Here is a 13672-nt window from a genome sequence, read left to right as displayed (position 1 = left end):
TCCTGCGGAGGTTTGGTATGACACCAGAAACCCTGGCAAATTTCTCTGTAAGTGTGGTGGAAAGTGTGCTTGCCGGCTGGTATGGGAATGCCAATGCTCTTGAGCATAAAGCCCTCCAAAAGGTAGTGGACATAGCCCAGGACATCACAGGCAAAACCCTCCACACTAATGAGTGCATCTACAGAGAACACTGGCATTGGAGAGCAGCAGCAATCAACAAAGACCCACACCACCCAGCACATGCTCTGTTCTCGCTGCTGCCATCAGGAAAGAGGTCTAGGAGAAGCAAAATTCACACTACCAGGTTCATGATCAGCTGCTACCCTTCCTCCATCAGACTCTTTAACAACAAACTCAATCAGGGACTCATTTAAGGACACTTACTTATGCACTTCATTCATTTTTTAAAAATTCTCTCTGTATCAGTTTGTTTACATTCATTATCTATTTACAATTATTTATTCATTTACATATGTACACTGTATATAGTTTTTTTTTGCACTACCAATGAGTCATAATTCTGTCTCGCCCACATTAAAAATAATCTCAGGGTTGTATGTAACGTACTCTGACAATAAAGCTGGTAAATCTTTTCAAAGTTCAAATTTATTGTCAGAGTACCTACATGACATCACATACAACCCTGAGATCCTTTTACCTGCGGATCAGGCAGAATTTCTATTCATCAGAATTGCAAAAAACAAACGATACATGTACAAAAGAGAGAAATGTAAATGAAGAAGGAAATGAAAACAAACTGTTTTAAATGTAGAAAATAATAAATATTCAGTAATAAATAATGTGCAAAGTAAGGATCATTAAATGAGTCCCTGACTGAGTTTGTAGTTGAGGAGTCTGAGGGTGGAGGGGTAGCAGCTGTTCCTGAACCTGGTGGTGTGAGTCTTGTGGCACCTAGATCTCTTTCCTGATGGTAGGAGCAAGAACTGACCATATCCCAGGTGTTGTGAATCCCTGATGATTGCTGCTGCTCTCTGACAGCAGCTTTTCCTATCGATGTTCTCAATGGTAGGGAGGATTTTGCCTGTGATGTACTGGGTTGTGTCCATTACCTTTTGTAGGGCTTTCCATTCAGAGGTATTGGTACCCCCATACTAGGCCATGATTGCAGCCGATCAGCACCCTTTCCACCACACATCTGCAGAAGTTTTCCAAGGTTTTCAATGTTGTATCAAACCTCCTCAAACACCTGAGGAAGTGAAGTTGCTGATGTTCTTTCTTCACAATGTGAAGGTTGTTACTGTGTTGGGTCCAGGAATTGTCCTCTGAGATAGCGACACTCAGGAACTTAAATTTGCTCACCCTCTCCACCTCTGATTTCCCCAATGATCACTGGATCATACGCCTCTGGTTTTCCGTTCCTAAAGTCCTCAACCATATCCTTGGTTTTGGTGATATTGAACATGAGTTTGTTGTTGGTATACCATTTGGCCAAGTTTCAATCTTCTTCCTGTATGCTGACTCGTGCCACTGTGGATTCAGCAAATTTGTAGATGGTGATGTTGTCATACCGAGCCACACAGTTATGCATACAAATAAAATGCTTAAGCTTTACTGTATGTATGCTGAAAATCCACTGTTCCATCACCAACTCCATAGTGTAAAATAAATTCCTAATGTCCACTATCCACACCTGAATTCCTTGAAATATATATAAAAATTTAGGTAAGATCATCATCTTAATAGCATTAATTCGGCCTATCATGGATAGGGATAATGGTGACCAATTGGTAAGTAAACTGCCGATCAGGTCCAATAGAGGGAAAAAATTAGTCCTAAACAAATCTTTATGTTTTTTAGTAATCTTAATCCCTAAATATATAAAATGGTCTCTAGCTATTTTAAAAGGTAAACTATCATAAATAGGGACCCATCCATTAAAAGGGAATAATTCACTTTTATTTAAGTTCAGTTTATATCCCGAAAAATTACTAAATTGGGCTAATAAAGATAAAACTGCAGGAATAGAATTTTCAGGATTGGAAATATATAACAATAAATCATCTGCATATAGTGATACTTTATGAATATCCCTGCAACGAATAATACCAGTAATATTGGGTGCTTCTCTGATAGCAATTGCCAAAGGTTCTAAAGCTAAGTTAAATAATAAAGGGCTAAGGGGGCACCCTTAGTCTACTAAGACCTTAGTAATATGTTTAATATGTTTAATATGTTTAATTTTTTAGAACATTTGAAATTCCCAAAAGTATTACCTCAAGATAACTTAGAATTAAGTAAACCCATTACAGATTCGGAGATCAATAATACTATTTTCTCACTGAACTCGGGGAAAGCACCAGGTCCCGATGGATATTCTGTGGAATTTTATAAAGCTTTTTCTTCTACTCTCTCTCCCTGGCTGATTAAGATGTTTGATGAATCTATCACATTGGGTAAACAACCACAATCATTTTACAGAGCTACGATTTCTCTAATCTTGAAAAAAAATAAAGACCCGACCGAATGTTCTTCTTATAGACCTATTTCTTTGTTGAATGTTGATTCTAAGATCTTCTCTAAAATTCTAGCGACAAGGCTAGAGAAGATATTACCACACCTGAATTCCTTAGCGCTTGAAAATACAAGATTAAAATCATACTCAAGACACCATTTTCAAAATGCATTAGTGACTAAAAAGTATGCGCCAAGTTTCCACTTTAACATTGAAAGTTACTGTCACATCTCAGCTCCTGGAAAATCTTCTGGGTTCAAGATACTATTAATGTATCTTTGGTGCTGTAATTGGCATATGCACTGATTGGTAATAAACAAATGAGATTTGCAGACAAATTTCTTTTTGCTATCTACCCATTGAACTTGTTACACTACAGAAAATGGCACTAATGTGGTCATCGACGGAATGGAGGAAGAGTTGGGGGATGGGGCCTGGGTAGCATTGATACAAGGACTATTCCATGTAGCCAACCAAAAAGCGGGAAGCACAGTGATCCATAATTGTTCTCATGGAAACAAATAAGGATTTGAGGGAAATGAGAACTATCAAAAGAAATGTTATTCAGAAAGAATTCTGTCAGGTGGTTCAGTGTTGGAGATGGGAAACTGGTAAGAACATTGTTTCAGGAAGAAATGGAAGGGTTTACATTCCTATACTCTTACAGAAACTGGACATACATGATAAAAATTAGATGGTTGGAGCCAGGGAATTGGAAACTGTCAAAATGGTGGAAGGCTTGCAATTTATCACAGATGTAGGTGGGAAGGGAATGACCAAGGGGACAAAGGATGGTGTCAAGCTCTAAGATGTTCAGTGGGGCAGGATCAGACAGAAACAATGGATCTACTAGAACAGCACTCTTTGTGGATCTTCAGTAAGAAATAGAAGTGGGTTTTGGCACTATCAAATTGGAAGTCATGGAGGGGACATCTCTTGGTGTTATATCCGTGATAATGCAGGATACAGTGGCACTATCAGATTGAAGGCTGTGGAGGTGTCAAGGGGACATCTCCTGGTATGATATCCGTGATAATGCAGGATACAGTGGCACTATCAGATTGAAGGCTGTGGAGGTGTCAAGGGGACATCTCCTGGTGTAATATCCGTGATAATGCAGGATACAGTGGTACTATCAGATTGAAGGCTGTGGAGGTGTCAAGGGGACATCTCCTGGTGTGATACAGTGAGTTGGTGTTCATTGATGGGGTTGTGGTCCAGGGATAGGCCAATTAATTATTTTTCTTTCTCTCCCATGGATGTTGCTCCATCCTTCAGTTCCTTCAGCAGATTATTTGTTGCTCCAGATTCCAGCATCTGCAGGCTGTGTGTCTGTGTTTCAATGCCAAACCACTTCTATGTAATCTATGAAATCAGTTTTCCATGTATATTACTACACACAAACTTAAAGTAATATCAAAATGATTTGGAAATTCAAATACATTTAAGTATTCTTCACTGTGCATGTGGAACATAAATTCAGATCATTACCATGATTAAAATAGGGTAGGAAGGAACCAGGGCCTCTTTTCCCAAGCCCTGAAGAACCAGAGTGTGAAAACAATGATCAGACGCCTATTAACCCGACAGGATTATAATAGTAGATAATAATTTTGTTGCAAATATAACTCTATTTGAAGATGAAACACTGTTTATGTTCAGCTGAATATGATAGAATAGACCCATGGGGAGTGATGGAGTAGAGATGCAGCGCTCCTGTGGGGTCTCACCACCAAGTCGACTGCCGTCAGCTCCGCATAGGCTTTGAAAGGCCCATTGAGGGAGCCAATGGTGGTTTTATTTGAAAATCCCATGACCAAGAGTCAGCGCCCAAGATGGCGGTGCCTATTAATTGGCAGTAGCTACAAGGATCTGCAGACTCCGGGGAAGCTGTAATGGAAGATTTAAACCATTTTTTAAAACTTTTGCACCCTTTGCTTCTGCAAGGCCGAGAACCTGCTTGTTTTTTAGAATCAGCAGACATAAGCTAAATTCCACCGAGGGGCCAGAGATGCAGTTATCTGACGAAAGGACATCTGTGTACCAAGAGCATTTAATCATCCTGCTTGTTTTGGTCACACACTGTCAGGGGCCTACCCTTGATGCAAAATAAACCATTGTATTCAAAGTGATAAGCTGAAAATTATGTTATTCGATAGAAGCCTAGACATGCTAGCTTGCTCGCTTATCTTTCTTGCTGTGCTGGGAATAGATGCTTGGGTAATCAGTTTTTGGGTAATATAAGCCATGGTCCCGTTTGAGACTCTCTGAGAGGTGGCAACATCTCTCAGCAAGAAGAAGAACTTCTAGAGTCCAGCCAACGTCCCGGTCGGGAGAGGTGGAGAAGCTGCTACCGGCGCCCCGACAACCACTACAAGTGTGCAGTCGTTGCCTCACTTCAGCAGTTGGGACCAGTCCAGGCATTGATAAGTATAATTGTGAAGGGCTTGCATACTGTAGTTTGGTATCAGCTTTAGAATTTGTAATAAAGATTTGTATAAACTGAAGTGCTCTCGGCATGTGTGTCTATTTTCTTTCGGTAGCTCAAACACCGTGACCAATCTAAAACGAACTAAGTGAGAGGTACAAGTTTACGCAGGACAGAAGCGGAGGACTGGATCAGGGCACCAGAGATGGGAAGATCACCCCTGCCTGAGAAGGAGAAGCGGAGGAGACAACCCCTGGGAAAAGTGACCACGGCGGTGGACCAGTGAGGGGGCTCTATGCCTGAGGGACCAGTACATGCGGTAAGCTGCTGGCGACTTGAGGAATCTGCGGTAACTGTGGGCTGCTGTCAGGAGACCCGTGCTGGGCTGTGAACTGCTAGAGATTGGATCGAACTGGCTGGAGGGGTGCCAGGTATTAAAACCGGGATGCGAGGAGGTTCCACTGGCGCTGAATGGTTCCTGACTCTGTTGGAGGTTTAGATCTGGAGCTCGGGTTGCCAATGGTTTGGACTGGACTCTGTGAGGCTGCGGGAGAAGCGGAAGCGCTGGAGGTGAATCTATGGACACTTGGTGACCATGACTCTCTTTTGCTTCTCTCTTTCTGACTGTAAGTATGTAAGAGGTGCTTAGTCAATTCCTGGCAGTGACAAATCTATTTGCCTTGCTGCAGGCAAAAATAAATTTCATGTAATATGGTATTCTTATATTACTATGATAACTGAATTTTGAATCCTGAAATGGAAACTTTAACTTGAGCTGTAGCCAATTTATACAAAAGGCATGATGTTACAATAATTCTCTTAAATAGTTTCTATTTTCATTTAAAAAGAGTATTGAACAGATACAACATGTTAATTGATTGAATCACCAATAAACTATACGTTTCATGTCTTTCTAAGATATAGAATGAAATAAGGCACATAATCCAGCACACGAATTAATAATGGATGGTGAAGCGTGCTTTTATTGAGATAACACGCTGACGATATTTCATTGACCAGGGTGATATTCAAGATCCAATAAGCCAAGAGGAACAAAAAAAATTTCACTTGCCTAGCTTGGCTGCTTTAGCTCCAAGGCCTGGCCGCACTCCACCTGTTCAAAGAAAATATAATTTAAATAATGTTTAAATAACATCCAAAATAATTAACTGTTAATGACCTATTTCCCATTGCTGCTTTGGAAATGAATGGAAATGTTTACCAAGGCCTGCTGCTAATTGGCACAACTAGACATCCTAACAAAGCAGTAAGGTGATTTGAAATGGTTTCGGATATTTTCACGTGAATAGGATCTAGTTATGAATTTTGAACTGATCTGCAGCTATAAACAATCTTAACAAGCATTAGGGTCAATTTGATTGGAGAATGTTCAAAAGAAGAGTTCCTCTTCATTTTGGTCCCACAAAATAAACTGCAACGTTGGCTTCTCCCTTCCACAAATTGGTCCTTTCCTGGAATGTGACATTTCTCTGGCCCATAATTTGGTAGTGCCGCCTTGTTTTGTGGTTGCCTAGAACTAATGGCTTCCCCATGAAACGCAATTTCAGACAGCCCAATGGAAATGAGGTGTTGACTGGAGTAAATGGGATGGCTCCAGATGGTGCACCTCATCTACCAGGTACATTGATAATGCATGGATAAAAATCCTCTTCTTGATTACAGCTGTTGCTATAAGCCATGATTATTTTAAGATCCGAGAGAACATTTTATGATATTACCGCACCTTGAACATTAAACAGAAATTTCTTATTTATAGGTCATTGCCTTTCAAAAAAAACAGTTGCAGTAACATGGTATCCATTAGTTTTTCAGATTTCATTTGACATCATTCATTTCTTCCATTGGCAGTATCTTAAGTTAAAGTTTATTTTAAAATCTAATATTTCATCTTCAGTGGGTACTGCTCCTCTGAAATCTTGATATCCATATGAAACTTTGTAAGTTACACGAACAAAATTCTTAATTTTGAATTTGATCTGTGTCATCTTGGGGAATTTTGGCATCCTTTTATGCATTGTGACAAGAACTCTCTTGGATAACATTACAATTTCACTTCCATGAATAATACCTACCCCTGGATCCAGAATACTCAACAACATGCTAATTATTTAGCCGTAACAATGGTACCTGGTTGGGGAGTCAGAGGAGCACTGCTGGGTCGAACTCCAGTTACACCTGCAATTACCATGCACACTGTTAACTCTTTGAATGTACTTTCAATGTCCAGAACTTGCTACATTCAGAACAAGATATAAATTTATCACTCATTGAATGTAAAGATAATTCATTCTCTTGTTAATACTGAATATCTAAACTGATTCAAATCAGATTGATTACAACCATATTAGTTTCAGTATAACTTTCAGCAAGGCTGATAAGAGTTCACGTGTGTTGTACACTCGAGAATGAATTAGATGACTGTTCAAATGTCAGGTTGGTTAATTAAACCAAAATTCTTCAATGACAATCCCTTGGGCATGATGGATAAATATTTCTTGTTCTAGTAGCTAGTGAAGAACCGCACACTGGGCATTTTATTTTGAAACAATTGTTTTTTTGAGATCCAATAGATTATTAGATGCAAAATGACAACATAAGGAATGCACTATTTGCAAATGCCCTACAAAATCAATGGGAATAGTTCCTCAGAAAATTAGATACTATTCAGATGTTTCAGGTGTATTACAAATTGACTGCCTCATTTAATTATTTCCTTACCGTCCTTATCCACCTAGACCAGTTACCACACAGGATTCAATGCACTTCACTTATTGGAATTATTATGCTGCCTTGAGCCCATTAGACAGATCTCCATAATTATCATGTAGGGATATCATTCAATTTTTGTTTATTTTGCCTCAACTCATCTGTATCAGGGCTAGTGCAACATCCAATACAACATCATAGAAAATAGGATTTACCTTCACCTTGTTTCAATTACTCTAATCTATTTTGATCTAGATTATTCCGTCTATTTTCATCTGTCAATTCACCACAATAGAAACTATAAAAATTAAATGAACCAATTACAAGAACTGTTGTATCTTTAAACATTCATTAATGCTCACCTCCACACAAGTATGGAGGCTCTGAGAAAAGATTATTTTTAAATGTTTTATTTACTCATTTGATGATGAAAAATCTAATTAATTATTTAATGATACAGGATTTCTGATTTTCAAAAGAATGTTAATTATAATAGAAAACGTGTACACTATTTTGTCTTCACTTCATTTGGGAGCAGGACATAATGAAATCTTTCATAGGATAAGAGAATATTGAGAATAAAGTACGTAATAGTTTCAGTAAGCTCATTCTTTTCATTGACTATCATCAGTCTGTTTTATCATGGATAGAACAAATTCCTGCCAAAAGGATGGATGCAGCAAAGTATTTGAAAATGTGCTGAGCCACATACTGCGCTTTATAGTTTTAATGGCAGTCTTTATTTTCTTATCATGATTACTTTAGAGGTTAAAAGAGCCTGATCACATAATTTGTACTCCCTTGAAATATCCCTTCCACAATCCCCCATTCCCAAACATTTCATTGCACTCGCATACAAATTCTTGGAAATTTCAATCTGGGCAGCACGGTCGGTGTAGCAGTTAGTGCAATGCCTTTACAGCGCCAGCGTTTGGGACCAGGGTGTAATGATAGTGATCATATTTGCATTGCGACTAGCAATGTCTTAAGGATCATAGTTCCTGTTTGATTATACTTGGCTGCCAACAGGGGGCTCACACAGACGAAGGGACTGCTGTACGAGAGATCGATAATGGAAGTCAGTAAATCACATGGTTGATGCTTACAACAATTTTAAATAACCTTTTAATTCATCCATGTGTTGTCTAAGAACTCACATATGAATACAAGATGAAATATGAAGGAAATTAACATGAAATACCTTAAAAGGAAATCTAAAGTTAGCAACTGATCAGTGAAAGTAAAGTAACTCTCTACAAATTAGCAAGATAAAGAGAAGCTAACGGTGAAAAATGGAAGGATTACACCCACCTGCGAAACTTCGGTAATATGACTGAAAATTGGAACAGATTCAAACAACATTCTGGATTGTATTTAGTGGCAGTCAGAGCTGACAGGAAAAGTGATAAAGTGAAAGTGTCAGTTTTCTTACATGTTGTGGGTGATGAAGCCCTGGAGGTGTATAAAAACCACATTTGTTGCTGAAGGAGACAAAATGAAACTGGAAAAAATAATGCAACAGTTTGAGACATATTGCATACTTAAGTGTAACGTGATGTTTGACAGGCACAGATTTTTCACATGTGTACAGAAAATGGAAGAAAGTATTGATCAGTACATGACTGAATTGAGAAACGGAAGCAAAATGTGTGAATTTGGTGGACTAACCAACTCGTTAGTTGACAGACTTGTGTGTGGTATTCCAGATAATAATCTAAGGGAAAGACTGCTAAGAGAGCAAAATATAGACCTGGAAAAAGGCATAGCACTCTGTAGGGCTACAGAAACTGTAAAATTGCAGGCAAAGGAGCTGTTTCAGTACACAACACCTACCAAAAAGGTGTCCAGCATATAGTAAAATGTACAACAAAAATAACCATTATGCCCATTGTTGTAGGAACCTTCAAAGCAAGGTTTATGCAGTAGATGAAAGGAAGATAGAGGAATTCTATGTAGATGTGGTGACTGAAAACAAGAAAGAAACAGAGACTAGATGTTGAGATTAAAAGTGAATTACATATACATTTCAGTTAAATTGGATACTGGAGCACAAATTAATGTAATATCAGAGACTGATTTTAAGAAGATTAGATCCAGACCAAAGATGTAGGTGACAAAAGTGAAGGTGACAGGATATTCAGGTACCAATATACCAGTGCAAGGACAATGCATGGTCAAAGTGAAACACAAGGACAGAGAGCATATGCTAGGATTCATCGTGGTACCAAAGGATGTACAGGCCATACTAGGTTTAACAGCCTGTGATAAAATGAACCTGTTAAAAAGAGTCCTCATTGTGAAAAGTAAAAGAGTACAATGGCCTATTTCAGGGTCTAGGCTGCCTTCCAGGAGAACACACGACCAGAGTGGATGAACGTGTGCCACCAATAATACATCCATGCAGAAAAGTTCAATTTGCACTTCAAAAGCAACTAAAGGCAGAGTTGGACAGGATGGAAACCCTGAATGTGATTCAAAAGAAAGATGAGCCAATGCAGTGGGTGAGTTCACTCATCATTGTGGACAAAAAGAATGGAAAGCTGAGAATTTACCTGGATCCAAGAGATCTAAACCAAGCAATAAAAAGAGAATACTTTAAGCTTCCGATGCGTGAAGAAATCATATCACAGTTTGCAAATGCAAAGTTTTTCAGCAAGTTAGATTCATCATCAGGATTTTGGAAATTGAATTTGGGTGAAGTGAATTCAAGACTGTGCACATTCAATAGTTCATTTGGCAGATACATATTCAGAAGGTGACCATTCGGATTTGCCTCAGCTTCTAAAGTGTATTACAAAACAGTCCATATGTTTTTAGAGCACCTGGGTGGAGTTGATACCTCAATGGATGACATCATAGTATGGGGAACCACAAGAATGAAGCATGATGAGAGACTAAGGAAAGTGTTGAAAACAACAAGGAAAGCAAATCTGAAGCTCAATGTGACAGAATTAACATTTATTGGCAGTGAGGGCATCAGACTAGATTCCAGAAGGTGTCTGCCATAGGGAACATGCCAAGGTCACAGTGCAAAAAAGATGTACAGAAGTTGAATGGAATGGTCAACAAAATGGGTAAATTCATATCCAACCTTTCAGAAAAGATGGCTCCATTGAGAAGACTAACATTAAATAGGAGTGGAATCATGAACATGAAAAGTCATGGAGTGAACTAAAGAAATTTCTCACAGAGGAACCAGTTCTGAGGTTTTACGACCCAACGAGACCCATCAAGATGTTATCAGATGCATTACATAGTGCATCGAGTCCACGCTGCTGAAGATCCAGCTGCGCTGGATGGGTCACGTCTCCAGAATGGAGGACCATCGCCTTCCCAAGATCGTGTTATATGGCGAGCTCTCCACTGGCCACCGTGACAGAGGTGCACCAAAGAAAAGGTACAAGGACTGCCTAAAGAAATCTCTTGGTGCCTGCCACATTGACCACCGCCAGTGGGCTGATAACGCCTCAAACCGTGCATCTTGGCGCCTCACAGTTTGGCAGGCAGCAACCTCCTTTGAAGAAGACCGCAGAGCCCACCTCACTGACAAAAGGCAAAGGAGGAAAAACCCAACACCCAACCCCAACCAACCAATTTTCCCTTGCAACCGCTGCAATCGTGTCTGCCTGTCCCACATCGGACTTGTCAGCCACAAACGAGCCTGCAGCTGACGTGGACTCTTTACCCCCTCCATAAATCTTCGTCCGCGAAGCCAAGCCAAAGAAGAAGACATAGTGGGCTCAGTGCAGTTCTTCTGCAAAAATATGATGACTGGGAACCCATTGTGTATGCATCACACTCAACAACAGACGCGGAGATGCAATATGCTCAAATTGAAAAGGACCTGCACAGCATCACATATGCCTGTGAAAGATTTCATCAGTTTGTGTCAGGACAAGCAATCAATGAAGAGACTGACCAGAAGCCCTTGATTGGATTATTCCAAAAGCCATTGAATGAATATCCACTTCGAATACAAAGAATTATGATAAAGCTGCAATGCTAGACACTGAATGTGGCATACACTTTGGGAAAACTAATGAACACAGCAGACATGTTGTCTAGGGCTGTTGACACGAGAGAACCCGAAAACACCAAAACGGATGAAGACGAGAATGCCTTTGTGGACATGATCACTGTTCCACTGTGCACATCAGATACAATAATGAAGCTCATAAAGTCAGAGACAAATAAAAATGAAACACTGAGAGAACTGAGAAAAAACATCTTGGATGGATGCCCAACATGAAGCAGGTCTGATCACCTGATGTTGCAGAGTACTGGAACGGCAGGGTGGAACTATCAGAGGTTGAAGACATCATCTACAAAGGAAGTAAAATCCTTATCCCAAAGAGTCTGAGAAAAGAAATGCTAAAAAGGATCCATGGAGGACATCTTGGAATCAAAAAGTGTAAGAAAAGAGCACGGGAAATGATGTACTGACCAAGGATCAACAATTATATAACAAATTAAGTACAATATGCAGGAATTATTAAGCAAGCAATCCTGCAGAACCACTAAAGACACACCCAACACTACACAGACCTTTACCAGAAGGTAGGCACTGCCCTATTTGTATGTCAAGGGAAGGACTATCATATAGTCACAGACTATTACTCCCTGTATCCAGAGATGTGTAAACTAAACACCCACCACTGCAGATGGTGTAATAACAGGTATGAAAACCATATTCTCCAGACATGGCATGGCAAATGAGGTCTTCACAGACAATGGACCCCAGTTTAACAATTCAAATTTCTGACATTTTGCCAAAGAGTGGGACTTTGTATATACCACGTCAAATCCTTATTTTCCACAGTCCAATGGTCTAGTGGAAAAATCAGTACAGACAGTGAAAAGACTGATGTACAAGGCAAAAGACAGTGGAACAGACTTCTAGCAGAGCATGTTAGTATACCGCACAATGCTGCTTGAGTGTGGTATGTCACAAGCACAACTCCTTATGGGACGTAGGCTCAGATCAAAACTACATTCAGGAGAACTTCCTAAAAACAAAAGAGGGGGAGAAATTGAAGAAATTCAAAGAACAACAGAAAGTAAAGCATAAGTATTACTTTGACCGAAGAACAAAAAACCTACTGGAACTCCAGACTGGTGACCAAGTAAGGCTAAAAGACAAAACAAACATGGATTCAGAAGAGAACTGTCCTTAGTGAAGTGTAACCAAGATCATACACCATTCAGACAGATGAAGGTGCTGTTCTGCGAAGAAATCGTTGAAATCTTCAAATGGGACCAGCCACAGTAGACGAAAAGATGGATACTGTTGAACAACCTGAATACACATCTGAGAAGACATTGTCTGAGGCAATAACTCAGATTCAAGGGGAATCAATCAGGACATCATCAAGACACATGAATCCTCCTAAGAGACTCATGGAGCAAATTTAAAGACTCTTATTCTTCTTTGGCTTGGCTTCGCGGACGAAGATTTATGGAGGGGGTAAAAAGTCCACGTCAGCTGCAGGCTCGTTTGTGGCTGACCAGTCCGATGCGGGACAGGCAGACACGATTGCAGCGGTTGCAAGGGAAAATTGGTTGGTTGGGGTTGGGTGTTGGGTTTTTCCTCCTTTGCCTTTTGTCAGTGAGGTGGGCTCTGCGGTCTTCTTCAAAGGAGGCTGCTGCCCGCCAAACTGTGAGGCGCCAAGATGCACGGTTTGAGGCGTTATCAGCCCACTGGCGGTGGTCAATGTGGCAGGCACCAAGAGATTTCTTTAGGCAGTCCTTGTACCTTTTCTTTGTTGCACCTCTGTCACGGTGGCCAGTGGAGAGCTCGCCATATAATACGATCTTGGGAAGGCGATGGTCCTCCATTCTGGAGACGTGACCCATCCAGCGCAGCTGGATCTTCAGCAGCGTGGACTCGATGCTGTCGACCTCTGCCATCTCGAGTACCTCGACGTTAGGGGTGTGAGCGCTCCAATGGATGTTGAGGATGGAGCGGAGACAACGCTGGTGGAAGCGTTCTAGGAGCCGTAGGTGGTGCCGGTAGAGGACCCATGATTCGGAGCCGAACAGGAGTG

At 40.3% G+C, this 13672-nt stretch overlaps 1 protein-coding gene across 11 annotated transcripts in view; it reads right to left on the bottom strand.

Annotated features, from left to right (window-relative positions):
* The window catches only part of LOC138749782 (elastin-like), a 270705-nt gene that overhangs the window by 2439 nt on the left and 254594 nt on the right, over positions 1 to 13672 (bottom strand). For 10 of the 11 annotated variants that reach the window (XM_069911641.1, XM_069911643.1, XM_069911638.1 and 7 more), the window contains 2 exons: positions 7050 to 7097; positions 5974 to 6015 (listed from right to left, as the gene is read on the bottom strand). In XM_069911641.1, the coding sequence (XP_069767742.1) occupies positions 5974 to 6015; positions 7050 to 7097 (90 nt within the window). The remainder of the gene's footprint in view (positions 1 to 5973; positions 6016 to 7049; positions 7098 to 13672) is intronic. The other variant, XM_069911642.1, reaches the window with a different exon arrangement.

This window comes from Narcine bancroftii, chromosome 14 (genome assembly GCF_036971445.1).
Source record: "Narcine bancroftii isolate sNarBan1 chromosome 14, sNarBan1.hap1, whole genome shotgun sequence".
In the NCBI taxonomy this organism is placed as follows: Eukaryota; Metazoa; Chordata; class Chondrichthyes; order Torpediniformes; family Narcinidae; genus Narcine; species Narcine bancroftii.
Note: the sequence above shows the minus strand (reverse complement) of the source record. Positions and strands in the feature narration are given on the sequence as shown.